The sequence below is a fragment of the Anthonomus grandis genome, chromosome 5 (genome assembly GCF_022605725.1).
Source record: "Anthonomus grandis grandis chromosome 5, icAntGran1.3, whole genome shotgun sequence".
Classification (NCBI taxonomy): Eukaryota; Metazoa; Arthropoda; class Insecta; order Coleoptera; family Curculionidae; genus Anthonomus; species Anthonomus grandis.
Window position 1 is genome coordinate 2,052,893 of NC_065550.1, and position 22,674 is coordinate 2,075,566.

A 22,674-nucleotide genomic window follows, 5' to 3' on the forward strand; every position below is an offset into this window, starting at 1 on the left:
TATTTGAATTTTTGACAGAAATGTGTCTTGTTTAGTTTAACTTTTATTTTTATATTTTTTATACACTGCGTTTTAAAATGACCGTATAATTTTAAAAATTTCTGAAAACACAGAAGGACATGTATTGTTAAAATTGACTATTTACGCTTGATTTTCGATGAATTGTAAACAAACACACATCTCTTTATAGGCAAAACAACGAACAAAGATAAAAAGTGTTTATGTTGATATTTCTACATACAGAAATGCATGCACTGAACAAAATCCCAGCAGAGTGTTCTTTGACTTTTTTTGGCTAGGGTAAGCAGAATTTTTATAGCGGTAATGAAACTACTTTTCAGTATGCGTATAATTAATTTTCCTATTAGCTCTATGCACAAATTATAAGATTCTTTCTTAAAGTAGAAAGTATTTTTTATACCAGGAATGTTTTGTTTTCGTAAACATTAATTTTCTCTGCCGTAATAAAGTGTCGCCAACTTTTTGAATTCGGAAATCCGTAGAACGAGTGCGAAATATCCGTAGAAATCCGTAGACTTGCTTTCCTAGGAAATAAATTAAATAAACAATTATTTTTGTATAAAATAATGTCCGGTATAAATAAAATAACATAATAATCATAAAAAAAACCGATGCGGTAATAAAACAATAATAGAAGAAATATAATATATAATATCTATTGATTATACATGTATGCTGTCCTACTTTGATATAACCCAACATAAGTAAACTTTTGATAAACTGGCGTTTAAATTAAGAAAAAAAAAACTTTATTCATTTTAAAAATAATATAACAGGAATAAGCATAGAAAACACACCACACCAAAAAAAAACATGAGACTTAGTTTTCTTCACCTGAAATTGAAAGAATTAAATTTACAGCATCGGTTTCTGGTCGCTTTCTGTTTATACAGAGTGTCCAAGATAAGGATCCTAAGCATGGGGATCTCGGTACCTGTTGGAGATACAGCTTCGGTTAAATTAGGAAAAAGTTGTGCACTTTGAAGCGTATTTACATGCCGTTGAGAAACTTCAAAAATTTCCATGGCCTGCTGAGTTATTTGGAAAAAACGGAAATTTGCCAATATCGATTTTATTTTTTCCTGGCTTTATTTTAAGAGATATCAAAAAACTATTGACACTTTCTCATTGACACTTTTGATGTAGTACGTGATGGCGCTTTTAAATTTTATATCCGACGTTTCGTTTTCGAGAAACCATCATCAACTTTATTTTTTTATATGGCGCGAAAAGAAAGTACACCCTGTATCTGATTCCATTTTTTATTACAAATTCAATGATGTAACACAAGTCACATTTTTTTTGTTAGTTGAAAGGAAAAATTCAAATTTTCTATTTTTTAGCATATTTTTTAAGTAAGCTTTGGAAACAAATGCTTTGACGTATGTAAATAGCTGTTACCGGGTCTATCACATTTTTCTTAATATCTATTTAGAGAGTGATGAAGCTAAATGAAGCATTGATTTGCATTGTACACTGTACTACTTATAAATAAAAAAATGTAACCAGTAATAAACAAATGTTTTATGATTTTTCTAACGATATGCCACAAATAATGAATACATCATTCACACATTCTCGTAACTCCTACTCAGTTCCAAAAGAATGTTGATAGACTCGGTTTTTAATAAATCCCCAAAGGAAGAAGTCCAAAGGGGTTAAGTCCGGGGATCGCGCTGGCCAAGACACTTCACTGGAGGTTCCAATCCACTTTTCAGGAAAACGCTGCGAAAGGTACTGTCGAACTTGCCGAGAATTATGTGCAGGAGCCTCGTCTTATTGAAACCAACAGCTATTGACTTGTGCCAGAGGTAAATCATCTAAGCAGTCTTCTAAATCATTTTGCAATAAATCAAGATATCGTTCTGCTATTAATGAATAATGGTAAAAAAATGGACCTAGTATTTTGGTTTCTAAAATTCCACACCACATATTAAACCCAAAATGTTGTTGATGTCTAGATATTTTCTTAACACGCGGATTTTGTTGGACCCAGTAATGACTATTGCGGCGGTTAAAGATACCATTATTAGTGACCATACTTTCGTCGGACCATATTATTTTTGATGGAAAATTAAAATCCTCTTTACAGGCACGTGTATACCACTCACAAAAATGCCGACGTCGTTCGAAATCCCCAGGTTTAAGTCCTTGGCAAATTCTAAATTTGTAGGGGTGATATCTGTTTTTACGTAAAATAAACTGAGCTGTAGATTTGGCCACTCCTACATTTTTTCAATTTGCCTGGTTGATATCTCGGGGTTTTCAATAACTGCTTGTAAAACATTATTTTGAGTTTCTTTAAGAGATTCTCTTTTTCGAGATTAAACAGGCTTTTTAAACGAACCATATTCTTTTAAATTTCGAGCCAACTCTAAGAAAATGGATTTACATGGTTGCTTTCTATCTGGAAATTTATTAAGATACGTTGCTGTTGTATTTACAGTATTTTTGTAGCACAAAATGTAGCACGAGAGCATGTCAAACTTCGATATTATTTACTTTCAATAACGACAACAGTAAATAATAATAACAATAATTACTCAACAAACAACACCTCGACAATCACGGTAACAACAACGGCAATTAATATTTAATAAAAAATATGTGACAGGGTAAAAGGTATTTACGTCAAAGTGTCAAAGCATTTGTTTCCAAAGCCTACTTAATAATATGTTTAAAAAAAAAGAAAAATTGTATTTTTCCTTTTAACTAACAAAAAAACTGTGACATGTGATACATCGTTGAATTTGTAATAAAAAATGGAATCAGATACAGGGTGTACTTTCCTTTCGCGCCATATAAAAAAATAAAGTTGATGGTGGTTTCTGGGAAACGAAACGTCGGATATAAAATTTAAAAGCGCCATCACGTACTACTTCAAAAGTGTCAATGAGAAAGTATCAATAGTGTTTTGATATCTTTTAAAATAAAGCCAGGAAAAAATAAAATCGATTTTGGCAAATTTCCGTTTTTTCCAAATATCTCAGCAGGACATGGAAATTTTTGAAGTTTCTCAACGGCATGTAAATACGCTTCAAAGTGCACAACTTTTTCCTAATTTAACCGAAGCTGTATCTCCAACAGGTACCGAGATCCCCATGCTTAGGATTCTTATCTTGGACACCCTGTATAAAATAGATGTACCCATATTGGTTACCATTGTTTTATCTATTTTCCAATTAAATCAAGTCAAAGTTATGGTAAATGATCTTTTTAAGTGCAAAATGCCTCATAAAGAATTAGAACTCAATCTAAAATTTCTAGTTTTTGTTTTATTTACATTTATAACCGAAATAACTCTTTCGATACAAGCACTATTATTTGGCAACATTTGAGAACAATTGGAAACATTTTTTGACCCTCCCCGTTTTTTAAATTAGAAACATATTTTCAAAAAAGATGAAAATCCTTTTCTTCAAAGCCTCCCATACTGTCCATACTGTTGAGCAAAAGGCGCTATTCTCTGTCTATGCTATTGTAGTTATTTTTAGTAATTAAATTGAGAAACTGCAAAACCAAAAGCATTATTGACATATTTACTTTATTATATATTTTACTGGGTATAATACTGCCGTCCTAAGCCAAAAAGACGCATCTCAAGATTTTGAGTTTTTGAGTTATTGCGATTTATCGCTTTTTTATTACAGCACTCGTATTTATATAATTTTTGAATTTTTTTTTAGTTATTTGTAGTAATGTGTTTGAGTAATAAATAACTTTAAAGTTTTATTTATTTAGAAAGAGATTTTTAGTTAAGAATGAGATGCGTCTATTGCGCTTAGAATTTTAGTACAAATTTTAGATACGTCAAGAAGGATATTGCATTTTGCTAATATTATTATTAAATATTTGCTAATATTATAAAAGAAATAGACAGCCTTATTACATACTTTTTAAACAAAGGTTTATTGAAAGTGAATAAGTTTAACATCAGCTTACAAAAAAATACTAACGTTTTAGTTTGAGTCATCGTCTTATGAAACTGGAAGGTCTTCAAAACTGAAGCCTACTCTTCATTATTGCACCGAGGTTTTTTTTTATTAAATCTTTCTTTTTAGATCAAATTCCAAGGACTTTTTGTTGTTTTTTTGGTGGTGGCAGTATTTTATTTTTTGTAATTTTGGCAGTAAGAAAATCAAGTGCAATTCTTGGACCATCGAAATCATCTTGGTATGTCATAATATGGGAATTCCTTTGGACAGATACTTGGACTATTTCATTTAGATATGGCCGGGGGTTAATTCTACTAAGTTTATATTGCGAGGTGTAATACTCCCAAAGAAAAAAATGCTGTAACTTCATCGGCAGAACTTCAGTTTGCCGTGCGGATTGTTTTACGGCTTGAACAAAATCTGCAAAATCGTATAGTTTGTTGCCCATCTTTTTCGTTGACTGTTTAACTTTGTGATGAAATGAATCCGCGGCCATAAATGTATGGCCGGGCTCGAAATATTTTATAATTATTTCATTAGCATTAATTTTACGAGAATTAACAATGTAGAGCAAAAATGAAAATAATGACCAATTTTTATTTTGCGCGGAGCAATTATCAAGCCAATGCTTGATCAATTATCAAGCCAAGGTTATTTTCACAGCGTCTCTCTTCACAAGGAAAAACTGGTAAAATGTGCTTATTAATTCATCTTTACTGCGTTTAAACAAGGCGTCATGCCAAACGGCGGCAAACGTTTTGTCATTTTTTTTTTTGCTAATTGATACAAAGCTCTCATTGTAAGCTGTTAGTCTGTTTGTGAAAATTGCATTTAAATGTTTCCAGTCTTGGCAACATAATAACTTTTTCAAGGTCTGCGCAATATATAATCTTACCTGGTTCTTCTGGTTGACTACCATCATCTCTGTATTTTTCACGCGACTTTGTTGCTATGTCTATATCCTTCTGCGACCCGGACATGTTTTTGTTAAGTTAGGGTTGAGGCTTTTAAATATAATAAAAAATACATAAATAATCACTGTTTACTAATAACTTTTTTTAATCTTTTTCTTACTTTGACAGATACATGACGTCCATTAAAATGGACATTAGGTCTTAACCTAAACAAAAATTCCTAATATACATATAATTTTTTTTCAATAACATGTCAGTCTAAGCCTATGAAAACGCAGAAAACAAATGTAAACTTAAATTTATTTCTTATGGAACTCCATAAAACAGTTTCTGTTGCCAGTAATGCACAAAAATGTGTTGCATGTATTACAAAAAAAATTTTTTTTTTTTGGCACAAGACTCATTTTTACATCTAACCGAATTTTTTAAGACTGTGGCAATTTCTGGAAAGTATTGTTTCCGTTTTCTTTCGGTGCCTAATGACGATGACGGTGAATCGACAAAGATATTTCCCTCAGGATTTTTTCTAGTACCTACACCTCGGATGTTTTCTTGGGATTAACTTTGTGGGTTGGGTGTATTTGTCAAAAGTTGAGTGGCAATTTCGATTTTAAAATCTAAATATTGTTGTACTTTGCGTGGAGGGATCTTAAATATTTTTTTATCTCTTCGATAAAAAACCCATGAGTTGGCCATTGCTAGATCAAAGAAATGGAAAATGACCCTTACAGTACATTTTTTTGATCTGGCTCGAATTCTATAATAGCTAATAATTCGGTCTATCAAGTCTATTCCTCCCATACAATCGTTGTATTTAGCAACAACGTAAGGTCTTTTAACCTGAATGTATTTAGAGTCTTTCTTAGACTACCTTTTACACTCATCGCTAGGTTGAATTCCCAGAGCAGTCGATGCCAAAAGTACAGATTTCAGATTATACCATTGTACAACTACTATTTCGCCATCTTGTCTTACAATTTGTTCCGAGCTGCCTCTACCTATCTTGGCCATCATTTTTTCCGAAGTTAAATTTGCTGCCGCTGGTACACGAGATTTTATAATGCTTCCAGTACAATATTTCGCTTGTTGATGAAAATATGCAAGAAGTGGTATTGTCGTGAAATATCTATCGCAGTACACATGACTTCCAGGAAATAATATCCTTCCAAGGTGAACAACAGCAGAAGGTCCAACAACAAGTCGTTTTACAGAATCCTCTGGTAAAGTATCTTTTCCTTGATATAATTCAAAGTCTACGACAAGACCATCAGGGGCAGCATTCGGCTTTCCTCTAACGAACTGCTTCATTGTACAAGTCCTTGTAAATGAGATCATCTGTTCATCTACAGCAACCTCTTTCTCTCTAGGTAGCTGCAACACCCCTGCCATACTGCTTTTATAATGGGACGTACATTCCGAACTTTATCAGACCTGCGTACCTCTTCAGCGATGCTGCCATCAATGACGATTTTAAGGTTACTTCTTATAGCAAAAAATCTATCTCGAGTCATTGTATCTGCAATAGCTGAAACTTTAGTGGTTTTTGCCCAGTACATTCTGATTTTGGAATATTTTAGACAGGACATCAAACAAACTATTCCAAAAAAATGTTTAATCTCATTAAGGGTCAATTTAAGAGATACTCCTTTAGGTTCAACGTACCTTGCGTTTGTGCAATCACACACTTTTTGGAATAACTCATCTTCAAAGTACATGGCTAAAAAAGATTTTGCAGTCTAATCATACCGGAGCTCTGCGCTGCATTCACTAGAGGGGCCTTCAAAATTTGGAGGTGCAAAAGTATCATCTTTTCTCCAACACTCCCTTCCAGATCCACAGATTGCTTGGCCATTTTTAAGTTTTCTCTCAGGACACTAAGAGGAATTCTATCTTCTTCTTCTTCCTCCTCACTGCTGCTTACTAGTTCTTCATTAATTATTTCTTCTTTTCTCCCCATTAAATTATCCATAGTTTAAATTTCTTCTTCATCATCAGACATTTCAATGTCAGAGTCATCATTTCCAATGATTTTTAGTATTTGCTCCAATTTTTCGTCATCTTCCCCTGGCCGAAGCACTCTTTGACTGGCAAAAATTCCTAAAATAAATTTTATGAGTTAATTTAAAATGTGCATGAGATGTCCATTTAAATGGACGCGAATAACTTAGGGTAATACAAAACTTATTTAATTTTTTTATTATTGTAATGTTATTTAAATTTGTCTATTAAACATTTGCAAATAAAAACTTTCACAAACATCAGTACAAAACGTTAAAAAATAGGCTACATACCATCATAACGAGAACTACGTGCAGCCGCCATCACAACAGAAAACAAACAACTGATTCCCAGCACATTTGCACAAAAGTCGACCGAATCGGGCTGGGCGGCAGCACCGAAGTGTCCAACGTAGTGGATGCGAGGTCTAAGCTGCTTAAATAATAAATTAACGAAACTGGAGACATAAAACTGGCATGTCCATTTAAATGGACGCTAGGTCCCAGGAGGATATGTTTTTTCCAACTGTTACAATTATCACAGGTTTCGTCAAGATTATCTTTTGCGTGACTTTTATCATGTAGAGAAAATTCTTCACAACTTTCACATTCTTCGTGTCCAAGATTTGCTAGCGAAATATTCATTTTCTTAGCTACTACACGGTACCTTTCATAAGATATTTGTATATTGGGATATTTAATTAGAAAATCCCGATGCATTTCCGCAAACGTAAGGTCACTAGGAAGGTAAAGACGTTGGGGTGCATGCTCTCTCCGATAGTGTGAGAATTAATATGATTACGAATAACTTTATCGTTTATTTTATTGTGAGGTTGCTTCGTGCATCTTAAGTCAGCCACAGGTACTATAGAATTGTTAGCATTACGCAATGCTGTATGGATAACTTTGTCACTTTGTTTATTATATTAAGCCGAGAGTTGTCAAAAAAAATACCTTGCATACATTTTCAGATGTTCCTTTTTCATTTTTAAGCGTATAGTTATAAGTATTATTTCTTTGATAACCGAGATCACGTTTTAAAGTAGTTCTCTATTTCACAGGTTATTTACTTTAGTTGCGTATCTACAAAACCGTCAGAATCCATAACATGCTCGTCTTGAATATGTTCATGCATCAATTATTGTGGCTCGGCTGCTTCCGTGATTTGATCACATAATTCAGTCACTGTTTCCAACTCAACATTTTCTACTTCTAACGTCAGAGGGCATAAGTCTGCTTCTTCGAGAGCCTTAAAGTGAACTGGCACAAAAGAGAGATATCGAGAAGAACTGGGCTTTCCGATTGTATGTGTATGGCAGGGGCGATTTCTGTTACACAATTCCCAGAGTTTATGTCGTTAATAATATTAAGTTCTTCACTGCACTTACTTGCCGTGTCGCTACTATCATTTTCCGAATCAGGGTCAGTCGGATAATAATCTAAATCTTCCGAAGCCTTACGGTTTTTATTTTTTTCCTTGGGTTGGAATGCTTGCTTAGTTTTCTTGTTCAGCGCCAACATGTCCATTTTTTTTCCTCGAAATCCTTGTGTTCTGTGCATTGAATCTAAAAGGGCAGGCAGAGTTACTTTTAAGTATTTTTAATAATAAAAACTATTTCTGGTTTTTTAAAGATGTACACCTTACTAAACGTAAATAGTAAAAAGACGAATAAACACAGACAAAAGTGCTGCTCAGATAAAGACGGCCGCCGAAAATCCGATCTAATTGAATAAACAAAATTAAAAATAATTATTTACCAGTCGAAAGGGTCTTGTAGCCGATATGTCTTCTGTTACAACTTTATAATAGGCCCTGTATTTAGTTAGTCTCAAAGTTTATCACTCCAATTAAACAAATTTGTTGAAATGATTACTACAATTCACATAAAAGTTAGGTTATAAACAGCCGATTATTATAATATTATTTGACGTGAATTTTACATGATACGTAAAAATGCGATAATATGTATTTCTATTTAAGAATGAAATTATTACATTGTTAAGTAAAGCGTTTCTTGTCAAATGCCACTGTGACTGTTCTTTATTACCTCTTACAACTGATTGGCGAGTATTATAATAGGCTACTTTGCACCTCTTGTGATAAAAACTATCGATATCAGATGGAAAATCGTCTACTTTCTTCACCATTTCTTCGTCAATATCATCGCTTGACTGTGCGATATTTTTCACCGTGTCGCGTCTTGACTTCGTAAGTACAAATAACTGTTCCTCGCGGCCTTTTACTTTTTTTCTGCTTTTACCACAAAAAAAACAACTATGACTCACAGTAGTATCATCAGCATTGCTTATCTCAGCAGCACATTGCCTGATAATATATATTTATAACGTAAATACTTTCATTTATGAATAACTTAATTATTTATAAACTTATACGAAAACATTCATCGATATTGATATACATACTGCTCTGTTGAATTAGCTGCTGATTGTGCTGTAGAAACTGTAAGTCTTTCCATCTCAATGTCATCACTTTGATTTTCAGCATGGTGTCTGAAAAAGGAATAGAATTTTTGTAATGCAAAATTTCATACAACTTGTAACTTTATTTTAATTTTAAATTATGCAGTATCACTTTCTTTAAATATATATATGTTAAATAACTGATATTGATATACATACTGCTCGGCTGAACCAGCTGCTGATTGTGTTGTACAAGAGTCAGAATGAGTATGTACGGTAGGTTCAGTTGCCGCAACTTCATCAGTATTATCGCTCTGATTTTCAGCATGTTGTCTGAAAAAGGAATACAACTTCAATAATGCGTTCTTAATTTCGTTTTCTATACTCTTTTCAAACTTTTATTTTTATATACATTATGAAAATTTTTATATACATTAATTACTCAAATCACATGTAAATGAAAAAATTAACTATATACATACTGTGATGTTGAAGTTGATGCAACTTCTGGTTTAGATGCAGACACTCTGTACTTTTGCGGCAAGGCGGTAAAACGTCTATAACATCTGTCTGATATTTCTGGAATTCATTGACTTCTTTTGGAACCACAACATCACAATAAGTTAATTTATTATCCTGGCGAATTTTCAATATTTCACGACATTTGCACAATATTTTTTCTTCAAAGCACTTCAATTTATCACTTTTTCTTTTGCAAATAACGCAAAACGGTTTAACGTTAGACATTTTCGAATTTGCTCCGAAATTACTTTTACGTTGCTTCTATGTGAAGAGACGAAAAAGAACTGAACTGCGTACAAATTGAAAAGTACGACTACTGGCTCAAACGACCTCAAGGCTAAATGTGTACCTAAACTTTTGGATTTCTATAGGTCCGAATCTCACTTGCGTCTAGCCGGCCCGGTAGCATTGATCCCGAACGTGGCCGATGTACTCGGTTGCTTTAAGCGGCAAATTCAAACAGGCGATTTAATATTGTAATCACTAATTTTATGTTTATTGAGTGGTTAGATAGTTTTTAAATAATAATATGATATACACCATTGAATGTCATTATGTAAATAGAACGTCGAGTCGAAACTTTGACCTTAACCTGAAACCTGAACTGTCAAAATCCGAGAATGTTCGCCGTTCGATCGATTCGGATTTCGGTTCGGGACCGATGCTACCGGGCCGGCTGGACGCTAGTTCGAATCTCCCCGTATAAAGCAAACAAAAGGTTGTTGTCCTTCAATGAACAGCTAACAATATTATACTTATATAGAATATTACTTTTCACCTTGTGCGTCGTATATACAAGATCGTGTATATTTTACAAGTCGTTTGATTTTAACAAAAATGATATTAATAATGTTGTTTTAAATTGATTTATACACCGTTAAAAAAGTACGATTGAAAGAACTTTTTTGATTTAATTTTTTTTTTCAACAACTGGTTGAATTTTCAACCAAACAACGAGCCAAAATATGAAAAAGTTTAATTTTGAAGTTTAGTGTGTTAAATTTTCAATTTTTTTTATTGAAAATTCAATTTTTATTTAACAATGTAATAATTTCATTCTTAAATAAAAATACATATTATCGCATTTTTACGTATCATGTAAAATTCACGTCAAATAATATTATAATAATAATGTAAGTCATTTTAACCCTGCTGAAATTTTTATAGATGGTAGTTTATGTAATTATTTAAATAAAAAAAATCGTCAGCCGGCTGCATGTCGGTGGAAAGCCCGTCAGCTGATACACTTAACAACGCGGGTGGGTGGCATATGTGATTTACGCGCTACACCTTTCACAGCGCTAGCTGACGCCTTATCCACCGACATACAATCGGCTGACGATTTTTTTTATTTAAATAATTATATAAACTATCATCTCTATAAATTTCAGCAGGGTTGAAATGACTGAAAGTTGAAATTTTTTTTACGTGTTTTCGGCCCTCCCATGCAAGCAAAATGACCAGCTGACGGTCATTTTGCTTTAGAGGACAACTAAATCTAACACTCCACAAAGTTTGGCTAGGGTTGCGATGGTTGACAAAAATCTGTCACTGGCTCCCGGGCTATAAATGCACACTGTACATTACGCGCTTAAAAGGCGCATCTTTGAGAACGGTCATATTCGCTTGGGAAATTAAGATACGTCAAATTGGAGTAGGATTTTGTATTCTTTTTTAAAATGCGTCTAATTTTGTTACCAATTTTTAAGCACTATGGAGTTAAAATGCGTCTGCGTTTTTCGCTTAGGAAATAGGTTAAACATTGTATTTGGGGTCTTTAAGAACCATAATATAAAAATTGAAAAATTTTGAGATACGCCCTTTTGGCTTAGGACGGCAGAATAAAAGTCATATATTTTAAATCGTTTCTTGAGAATGAAAATATAGTTTTTATTTGAACTACCAACTAGAAGAAGAAAATAAACGCCAAAGCATAGCGAAACTACTTTTTATCAGAAGTTGAACTCTTAAAGCATGGCGTATCCATCAATGCTAAGTAGGGAATAGACACCATATAAATAATAGAGATATTGAAGCATGCGACAGTTTTAAGAAGGAAATAAATTCCAAACGATCCAAAAAAGAAAATCCCAAAAGGCATGAGAATACTTTTAGTTATTTTGTCCAAATAAACCCAATGAGAGTTGAGGTTTGCGGGCAAGCTTTTCCGATCTTGTATGCTATAAAAAGCAAAGCCATTTTTCAATTGACATCTCTCATTGCCGAAGGAAAGTTACTGGTAGATCACCGTGATATTCATTTAAATCGTGGCAATATTTTACCTAACGATGTAGTTCTTGCGATCGATCAACAAATTCGATCATTTCCTTTAAAAGAATCACACTACAGCACCAGAATCATTTAATATTTGGATGCCAGTCTTAATATGAAAATCATGCATGAACTCTTTTGCATAAAGTATCCGGAACATGCGAATACAGTTAAGTACGATTTTTTTAGAAAATGGCTATAGATTTGGAAGACCACAGATTGATGTTTCTTCAACTTGTGAAGAACTTGAAGCTAAAATAAAAAGTCCAACGTTGAATGAAAACGTCAAACGTGTAGTAGATGCAGAAAAAATGATACATCTAAGACGAGCTAAAAAGTTTTACATGAAACAACAAGAAGTGTTGACATTATGTCAAGAAAAAGAAAATATCGGAGCTATTAGCCAGCCATACACAGACGTTATTTTGCATGGTTTATCGTGTCATCTCTAAAAACACGTGGAAAATCATGAGCGTGAGTGTTATGCGCACGGAAAATGATAGATCGGGAGAAGATTTTAAACGTGCATTCCGTTGGAGTGTGGGGAGTACTGCTTACGTCGAGTTCTGTACCCATACTGCACACCACCAGGGTCTTTTAAAGTTACTACGTATTTAAAGTAGTTGCTATTTTAGATTTTTATTATAATTGATATTCGTCACGCCACCAAAGAATTCTTAACAGAATCCATAGAGATCTAGTCTAAGTCTCATCCAGCATTGTGAAAAGTGAAATCGAAGGAGCATGTGAATAGAAACTTAAAAAATTTGACATATGATGCACTAGTGCAATTTTATCGCAAGGTCAATCCAAATGCTGATCGAGACCTTGTCTCTAAGAAAGTTCAATCGATGAGGGGTTCGTTTCGAAAAGAGCTTAAAAAATCTGAAAAATTTAAGAGAAGTGGCGCTTCTAGTGATAGTCAGTATGTGCCAAGTCTCTGGTTTTTCGATTCATTAATGTTTACCCGAGAACATGAGTTACCTACAGAGAGTTTTGATACTATGGCGAACAGTCCGTCATCCTCCGAAGAGACCTCTGCTTTTGAGACCGGTGATAACGTTGAGGAAAACGTTACACAAAATAGCCAAATTTCTTCAGAACAACAACCACGCGCTGCTTCTAGAAAGGAGAAGGAAAAAGGTGAAAGTAATGAAATGGTTAGTATACATTTTATATTATTTCAGTTTTATTTATTGCTGACAATTTAGTGTCCACTCAAACTTTATATTTTATTTTTTTGTGTAAATATTCAAATTTAATCTATAAGTTATAGAATTGTTTAGGCTTTTCCCTTCGTTAGCATGTCCTCTTGCCAAGGTACTGCACCTTTTCCACTAAAGTAGGTAACATATTTATCGCGATTTGATTTTGCTGATAAATAATTACTCTGACGTACAGTTCTTAGATCAACAAGTTGTACGCCATTCGGCATTGTAATTTATTTCGTGAGAGGTAGCATTTACTGAATCCAACGCATTCCCACTAACATATGATCTTGTTTTTCTCTTTAGAAAGTTATGAAGTACACATATAGCCATTATAAAGTAACAAACTTTATGAACGACAAGGTTTATAGGCGTATGCAAAATTCGAAATCTGGCTGCAATCAAACCGAAAACATTCTCAACAACATTTATTCCCCTTGATAATCTGTAATTATATAATTGCCTTCCATGAGTAAGATCCCTTTGTAGAAATGGTTTTTAAATATGGTCATGTAAAGCAAATGCTTCATCTCCTATAAACACGAAGTTTAAATTTGCAGTAGTTTCCGTAATATGAGGCAAATTAAGTCGATCTGAAATTAAATCTCTGAAAAACGTCGTGTATACCACGAACGTTGTGTATACCTAGTACTCCACCATCTAATAGTCGACCATTTTTTCCAACATTAATATACAAGAACTCATATTCTGCGTTTACGATCGCCATTAACATAATACCATAAAAGTTTTTATAGTTATAATACAATGCGCCTGTATTTGGTGGCGGAAATATGCGAATGTGTTTTCCATCGATGGCGCCGCCACAGTTTGGTATCTGCCATTGTGAGTTAAGGCCTTCAGCAACGATTCTCCAATCGTCTTCACTTGACGGCATCTGAAATAAAAGAATTAATACGAAATTTATTTTCATTAAGTTACAGCAAAATTATTAAAATGTTTTTAAGTAGGTATTATTAGTATTTTTGAACCTTTTGGCTAAATAGCTTATTTAGAATTAATAAAACCAATTAATTAATTTTTTTTTTATTGTTGACGTTCCAACTTGTATTAACTTTTATAAAACTGACTAAAACGTCTTCAACTTTTAGTTAGTCTTCTCACACGGCATGGTTTTTACCATACAATGATTTTTTCTCCTTCTTAAGTTTAGTTGTGGGATGGGATCGAAGGAATAAAAACAAACGTCACTTTATATACTGGCCAACGTTTCGCGGTCCGCCAACGGTGCTTGAGACTTTCTAGTCCAGAATATCATAAAAAAAACCTTCATTATGTTCAGACAATTTTAAAGAAAAACAACTACCCCCTATCAATTATTAAAAAAATAATTAACGACACCGAGAACATTACTCAAAATATTACACGAAACAATGAAAATAATCAATTGGCTTATTTCAATATTCCTTACATTAACACACTTTCTCATAAAATTAAAAAGACCATACATCAAAATCTGATGTTATTAAAATCTCAGAAAGAAGTGAAAACTCGGTAAGAAAACATTTCTTTACGAAGCTTAAAACTAAAGACGCCTTTGATTTACATTCTAACATTATTTATAAAATACCTTGCTCTGGGTGTGATGTGTGTTACATTGGTCAGACGGGTAGATATTTGAGGCCGCGCCTATACGAACATGGGTATGATTGTAGGAATTTAGCCCTTAAAAAAAACCCTACTGCTTTAGCTGAACACAAAATGAATATAGGACACAATTTTAATTTTGGCAAGATTACAATTATGGGCCAACAGCAGTTTTTTAAAAAGAGACTTCTAGCCGAAATGATAAACATAAAAAAACATAATAATGCGGTAAATAAAAAAACGGATATAGACAATCTAAGTTCCTCTTATTTTAATCTAATAGATCAAATCAAAATGTAAACTTTTGGGACTGTTTTGGTTCTTATCACTAAAAAGAATGCGTCTATTGTGTTCTCGCATACCCGGTTTTTCTGGCTAGATGCTAAATTATTATTGTACACCGTAGAATCAATTTTAAAGCAACTGTCTGTGATACAACCCATCAATTTAAACCGTTTTTGTTAAAAAAACAATATTTTATATATTCTATGTTACCTGTGTGTCCTATAAACATGATTTTTTATGACAAGCAAAATCACACTGTTATGTAAGCAATTTTATCATTTTTTTTTTTGTTGTGTAATTTTTTTTAATTTCAAATCTAAGATTTTGTTGTTTTTTTTTTTTTTGTTTTTCTGTTTTTTTCTTTTTTGGTGGTATCAACATAACCCCAAAAAGTTAAATTTTGTTTATATATAATAATCCTTTTTTATTGTGTCTTTTTTGTTACCTTAGGGCCCTGATGAAGCAATAAAATTATTGCGAAACGTTGGCCAGTACATAAAGTGACGTTTGTTTTTATTCCTTCGATCCCATCCCACAACTAAACTCAAGATTTCAAACCTATAGGATCGCAACTAGAATTAATTGAATGATTTTTTCATTTTACAGATTTTCAAAACACCTGTCAAAAGAGCAAAGACGAAGGTGACACCACATGAGATGCAACAGCAAATATTTATGAAAAGTTGCACGGACGCATTGAAAAACTGTGATCAAGAATCAGAAAGTACAGCTTTCGCCAAATTTGTTGCCACAAAACATAGAAAGTTGAATGAGAGTCAACAGATGTACGCTGAAACCCTGATTACAAAAATATTACATAAAGCTGCTCTTAATCAATTAACTGAAGACCTTTCGACCTTCAGTCTCAAAATCGAAATATTTTTTCTTCGCCCAGTTTGCTATCATTAATAACATCTTCACCAGCACCATCACCTGGAAGTCTGGAACATCAGGAGCAGCCACAAAATGCAGGAGAGTTGGTGTCAGATTTTTCAACGTATTTTAACATGTATAATAACTGATATAAGCTTGAATAAAAAAAAATATTCTAAACTTACCTTCAAGTAATCCTTATGTAATACCTCATAGAGAGCCTTGCATGTTTCGGGTATGATGCGTCCTAAAGCTTGAGCAGATATTCCTGTAGTGAATTTAAGATCTTCATAACTACGTCCAGTAGCAGGAAAACGAAGAGTGGCAATAAGTCGTTCATCGGCAGGTATACTTTGTCTCATTGCAGTATCTTGTTTACTAAGATATGGTCGCATTAAACTCAGAAGTTCATCAAACGTATTGCTCTCCATCCTTAAGTAATTTTTAAAGTCGCCTGGATCATTATCTCTCAATTCTCGTAAAAGCGAGATGTGACTATATTTTTCTCTCTCAGTCAGCCATTTTTTCTGCCATATACATCGTTTTTTCTTTTTATTTTTCATGGCCAGAACCGCACATGCAACAATACAAATTTTTCTCTTTTTATTCATTTCACAGTCAACAAACCACAAACATCGAAAATTAACTCGAACTACTCGAAGGCATACGTAACTCTTAATAATAAATAATAATAACCCTAATTATTATTATTATTATTATTATAAGTATTATTACTTTGTTTTTTTTTATAGGAATTTCTTAGGAATTACATGCATAAGCAGATGTTTATCGATCAGTGCAGTTTTACATAATTTTGTTAAATTCATAGATCTTAAGCAAAGTGAACCTTATAATATGTAATAATGTAAATGTTTGTACGGAGAAGAAGAGACCGGCTTACACTAAATAGTAATGAGACAAACTCTAAGTTATAGGTCTCAAATTTATTAAAATAAATGTCAAAGGATTACTTGTGTTTCGCTCATACTAGGCGTCATCAGATCCACTTGTGTATTCAGTAATAAAAAGAAGGAAAAAAGAAGCAGAGAACAACACTACATGATATAAGTCAAGGGTAGAAATTATGTTAAAACTGGCAAAATCGGACGGAGACTACATATTAAAATTATATCATATATAATATAATTTTAATATGATATTAAGGGTGGAAAGTTTTTAAATTTATATTCTGTATTTGTCTCACTTTGAACAATAAAGAAAAGAATAATATTACACAACTGTTTTTTTTTACCACAAATTAAATACTCAATTGCTCTATATTCAAGATATCATCTAGGGCGCATACTGCATATGCGTTACAGAATAATAAAAAGTAGTTATACTATATTAATTAATGTTAATAGTTAATATTTTCTCATGAGCCGCCAGTGTTATAGCTATCTAATAAATTTTATCCTCTTATTGCATTTTGGTCTTTAAAAAATATTTATAATAAATTATAGAAAATTGATAAACTTCTCTTCTTTGATAAAAAAATTTTGCTTCCCACATTAATAAAATTTGTTTTGGAAAGAAATTTCTTTTTAAAAAGTTTTTATCGAGACGAGCTTTAAAAAAAACTATTCCTTGATATCTAACACTACACTTATACTTAGAAATTTTATTAAAAATAAATTTATATCGTCTGAAATCTGTTTTCAGCGAACATTTATTTTGAGAGTTGTGAGAAACTGTACAGCTGGGTTAGCAAAGCTCAATAAACTTTTCGTTTTCTAGATTCATGTTTTCGATGATATTTTTATTTTGTTATTAGCAAAGTAACATAAAGTACTTGCCAACGGAACAGTAATTTGCCGAGTTATAGGCTTGGGCTTGGATCAGGTCAATTATTTTAGCCTTTTATTTAAAATATATAGAGTTTTACAAAAATTAAATACTATTTTTATTAATTTTAATATATCTTTTTACTATTTTAAAAAGCATGATTGTACTAACTATTTAAAAAAAATAGAAATTACCCGAGTAATATAAATTGATTACACTTACCACCATAAATTTCAAAAAACGGTAACTCGTAAATTTTACAACGGTAAATGCATAACATAAAAAGACGCGAAGGCCATTTATTTATATTACTTTTCCCCTATAGAATGGAAAAGTGGACCGTAATATTCAAGCGTAATCCAGATTAGTGTGAGCCATTTTAGCACGGCTAGTTGGTTACGACTAGTGCTAGTGCCATAGCCATTTGCTGCCCGATAGTAATTTTACTGGCGTTTTGGACTAATTTTGTGACCATTTTGTAACTTAGGGTTAAACTATTTGTAACCCTTTGTTGCTTAAAGTAAAATAATTTGTTAAAGTTTAATGAAAGTGAATTTATGTCACCTCTTAAAGGATAATAGAGTGCAAATTGGATTGAATTATCGAGCGATCGATTTTCATATCTTGTTCCATTAAACAAAAATGCACATATTATAATTTTTGTATCTAGCGGTAAAATCACTAATTTTAAGCAAGCCTGTGTAACGTAGAGCAAATTTTTATAGTAAAAATTAATGTATAATACTTCCGTAAATTACTTTTATAATTTCAATTTTCTGCGCGTTCCAGGGCCGTAGTAATAAAAATTTATTTGGAGCTATGTTTTGGTCAAAAAATAAAGAAAATAATAAATTTCTCGTAAACCACTAAAAATAGGCATAGAAACGCCTTATACAAAAAAAATCATAAAGCGATAGCGGATCAGAAGATTAAATAATGTACATGGTATTCTATTTAAAATAACAAAGTTGCACCGCTAAAAATATTTTTAATCGTTAGATCACCAGCTAAAGCCCATGATGCCAAATTTTCAAAAAAAATCTATTTTCCATTTCCGTAAACGTCTAAGGTACCACCAAGAGGTAGAATAGCGTATATTTTATAAAAAAATATTTATTATTATTTGATATTCAGTTTCCTCTGAAATTGTAGAGTAAGTGCCAGAAATCGCGTATAAGTTAACCCATAAACCTCCCTTAGTATTCATAAAGAAATACCCATTCCGTCTTGTACTGTAAGTTTCTTTTATTAGTCACAGTGACCTATTTCTTACATATATTTATTAAAAAATTTATATTTAAGTCATACCTAAAAAATATAGTTGGGATTACAGACACATTGTAAATACGGAACAGTGTTGTTTCATGAAGGGAACTGTTTCTTTTCCAAAAATTGCTTCTCCTTTTTTTTGATAGGGCTATGTTCTGTTTTTCTTTAACTTTTTATTCGATACTTATCACGATGAAGTCCAGGAGTCAACCCATCGTTTTAATAGCCTTCCTAAGGATGTGATACATGCAATCGCTCGTAGATGAGAGCGATTTTGGTCGTTCATAATGTTATTTTTATCTGGTCGCTCTCTTTTCCGCTGTGTGGGTGAGGTTCACAGCTGTTCTGTAGATCCTGGCATTGCTGGTTACCGATATTTATTTTTTTTCCTAATAGTATTCGGAAAAAAAGTAGTAGTAGGCTATAGCAGCGTTTGTCTTATTTTAAAAATCATCTGAGTATCTGTGTATGGACACAACAATCTCTGCAACAATCGTTGATCCCACCACCCGTGAAGTGCGTTCTGTCATAGAATCGTCGACTACCGGAATTCCTTAGGAGTTAGGCTTAATTTATGAATCTTATGAAAGTTATAAGTAAAGGAAAAGTTAGACAACAGTGCTGTAATTTTAAAAACAGATGAATAAATGTCCATGATAAAGGGCCTGGCAGTTGAAATCGTTTTGCAAGTGGACTAAAAGTTGCGGTGTGATCGTCGATTGACGATTAATGGCCTTGCTAAATAGTTTCGTCAAGTTAGACGTACTTCTAACTACAATATTCTCATGGAAAAAACCGGAAATTGTGTGCAATGTGGGTACACAAAATGCTTACCAGCTACAAAGGGCAAAAAATGTCGTGTGGACAAAATATTTTTAAACGTTACCAACAAGATTAAGGAGATTTATTTTCTTGCACTGTTACTGGGGACGAGAAATGAATATCTTACATCAATCCAAAAACAAAATAACAATCGATGCAATGACGATACTCCTTTTTACCAAAACCGAATAAATTCAAGCAATTTCCACACATAGTCAAGTTTAAAATTAGGGGATAAAACAGGAGGGTGTTCTCTTTGTAGTTTTGTGGAACGTGAAATAATAATTACAGCCGATTTGTACTGTTAAATGCTCAAAAAACTAAAGAAAAAATGACCCGACCACATAGAGCAGAAGCGGAAATTGGATAAAAGCAACAGCAACTTGTTTTATAAAAGTTTTCTTAATTTATCCATTTCATTTACCCCTTAGGAGGTAATTATCCTTAATTTATATTTAAAATTTAATTTTTCACAACAAATAAATCGAAACACTAAAAAGGTTCTGGCAGTGGTGGCTGAGAACATTATTCAGTCTGTTAATTTTTCTAACAAAAACATTTTACGATCAAAAATAAGTAATTTTCTTAACTCTGAGAGACATACAATTATTAGGGACAACTCTGTACCTAATAATTAAAACAAACAACACCCCAATTCTGTTAAAAACAAAATTAAAACGCATGATCTTCTAATTTCCAGAGCAGATAAAGGCTCTTGTTTGGTAGTAATGAATAGACTCGACTATGTGGCTAAGGTGATGGAATTTCTATCGACTGACGACTTTGTGGCTATTACTAGGAATCCAAAGATTAGTTTTTACTCAAAACTTAAGAATTCTCTAGATCGATGCATTATAACTCTAGAATGCTTAACCACCACTAAATCAAACCTATGCCCAATGAACCCACGTACTCCTGTGCTTTATGGTTTACCTAAGATTCATAAGGAGGGGAATCCTAAGACCAGTAGTTTCCTTCGTAAGCTATCCTTGCTACAAATTATCCCCTTGGCTTAATAATACTTTGAGAGAAGTAACTGATCTTTGGAACAAATTCTGCATTAAAAACTCAATTGAATTTACCAATTATCTAAAGCAAATAGATATTTCAAATAATGCCATTTTTTTTTCCTTAGATGTAAAGAACTTGATCCCTAGCATACCCTCGTCAGATTGTTTAACATTAGTTGAGATTCTGCTAAACAACAATAGTACTTTGACAAAACTAGTGGTAGATAATCTTATCCACCTTTTATCATTAGTTTTAAAACAAAATTTCTTTAAATTTAATGATCAGTTCTTTAGGCAAAAATCTGGTCTTGCCAACCCAAAAATCTGGTCCAAGTCAAAATTCTTGTCTTTCACCATTTCTGAGCAAAATCTTCATGAGTCACTTGGAGAAGAAAATCATGAAAAGTCGTTTTGCGGGCTTTTTGAGAACTTATAAAAGTTACGTGGACGATGTGTGCGTGTTGTAGGTTGGTGGTAAGAATGATTTATTGGATTTTTTGTCTTTTATTAACTCCCTTCATAATCAGATCTCTTTTACGCTGGAAAGAAAGACAAACGGAAATTACCCTTTTTAGATCTTCTTTTATACCGAAATAATAACAGTATTTCTTTTGAAGTATATCGCAAACCTTCCGCAATAGATAATATTGTAACAAAATTCGGGAACACACTTTTATTATCAACGTCAAAAAAAACACTAACCTAACTCGCCTTGACTGTCGTTTAATTGTTTCCAAGGTAAAAACTGACTAAACAATTAAAACTGAATGAAATTTCACGAAGCGCATCCTTTTTAAAACCCGATGGAACAGTTTCGAAATATTTAGAATTATCTTTTTCTTTTTTAATTTCTAGAAAATTAAAACTACAGGGATTTACAATAATATAACCTAAATAACCTAAATTGGGGCTATCGAACAAGATAAAGTACTTAAAAACTAAACACTATAGATAAAAATAATAAACCAAGAGTAAGTAGAACCCTAAAATAAACCCTACGAATCAACTTTAACTACAGAATACTAATAAAATAGTACAAAAACTAGGAGAATATTTAACGTATTTACATTTTCATAATAATATAATTCAATTAAACTCCAATTCCCCTTATCAACACAAATATGCCTTTAATTCAATGTTCTACCGTTTATTTAAATTACCTCTGTCCAAAGATGCTTTTCAAAAAGAACATAATATTATAAAAACAATTGCTGCAAATAATAATTTTTCACTTTGCAGTTTGAACAAATTATTGTACAAATTTTATAATAAATATAAACTGTCCTATCACTTCGTCCACCCATCGAGCAACATCACCATCAATAATAATTTTAGATGCCTTTAGATGTTATTTCGGCGAGATTTCTCAACAACTTGCAATTTTTTTAAGCCTTTCGGCCTTTCCATAGCTTTCAAAACAACTAACTCGCTAATAAAGAACCTAGTAAAGACGTTGGATGAAAGTGACCTTCTATCCAAATCGGGTGTATATTGTCTTAATTGTGGAGATTGCCCTGCTGTTTATGTGGGACAATCAGGAAGGAGAGTATCCACAAGGGTACAGATCTAAGCCTCGTTAATAAGTTCAGGGACACCGATACCACAGAAATTAAGTCAGCATTTGCTAATCATTTATTATCAACAAGTCATAGCTTTTCCGTCGCTGAAAATGTTTACATTGTTCACGAGTGCCCTAAGGGTAGAAAGTTGTATCTCTTGGAGAAAATGGAAATCAC

General features: G+C 32.7%; 2 protein-coding genes across 9 annotated transcripts in view; one reads left to right on the forward strand and one right to left on the reverse strand.

The window, feature by feature from the left end:
• Positions 1-10,375, reverse strand: part of LOC126736544 (uncharacterized) — a 28,003-nt gene extending 17,628 nt beyond the window's left edge. The window contains exons 1-5 of one of the 4 annotated variants that reach the window (XM_050440945.1): positions 9,771-10,375; positions 9,508-9,621; positions 9,292-9,378; positions 8,256-8,432; positions 348-545 (exon numbers count right to left, since the gene is read on the reverse strand). In XM_050440945.1, the coding sequence (XP_050296902.1) occupies positions 397-545; positions 8,256-8,432; positions 9,292-9,378; positions 9,508-9,621; positions 9,771-10,035 (792 nt within the window). In that variant the 5' untranslated portion in view covers positions 10,036-10,375 and the 3' untranslated portion in view covers positions 348-396. Of the gene's footprint in view, positions 1-347; positions 546-7,827; positions 8,433-9,291; positions 9,379-9,507; positions 9,622-9,770 lie in introns of those variants that run through there. The other 3 variants (XM_050440946.1, XM_050440947.1, XM_050440944.1) reach the window with 3 other exon arrangements.
• LOC126736543 (uncharacterized) overlaps positions 1-22,674 on the forward strand; it is a 736,497-nt gene that overhangs the window by 378,857 nt on the left and 334,966 nt on the right. The window contains exon 3 of one of the 5 annotated variants that reach the window (XM_050440941.1): positions 15,786-16,652. The exons of the other annotated variants lie outside the window; for them this stretch is intronic. Coding sequence (XP_050296898.1) covers positions 15,786-16,088 — 303 coding nt within the window. The 3' untranslated portion in view covers positions 16,089-16,652. Of the gene's footprint in view, positions 1-15,785; positions 16,653-22,674 lie in introns of those variants that run through there. 5 annotated transcript variants of the gene reach the window in all.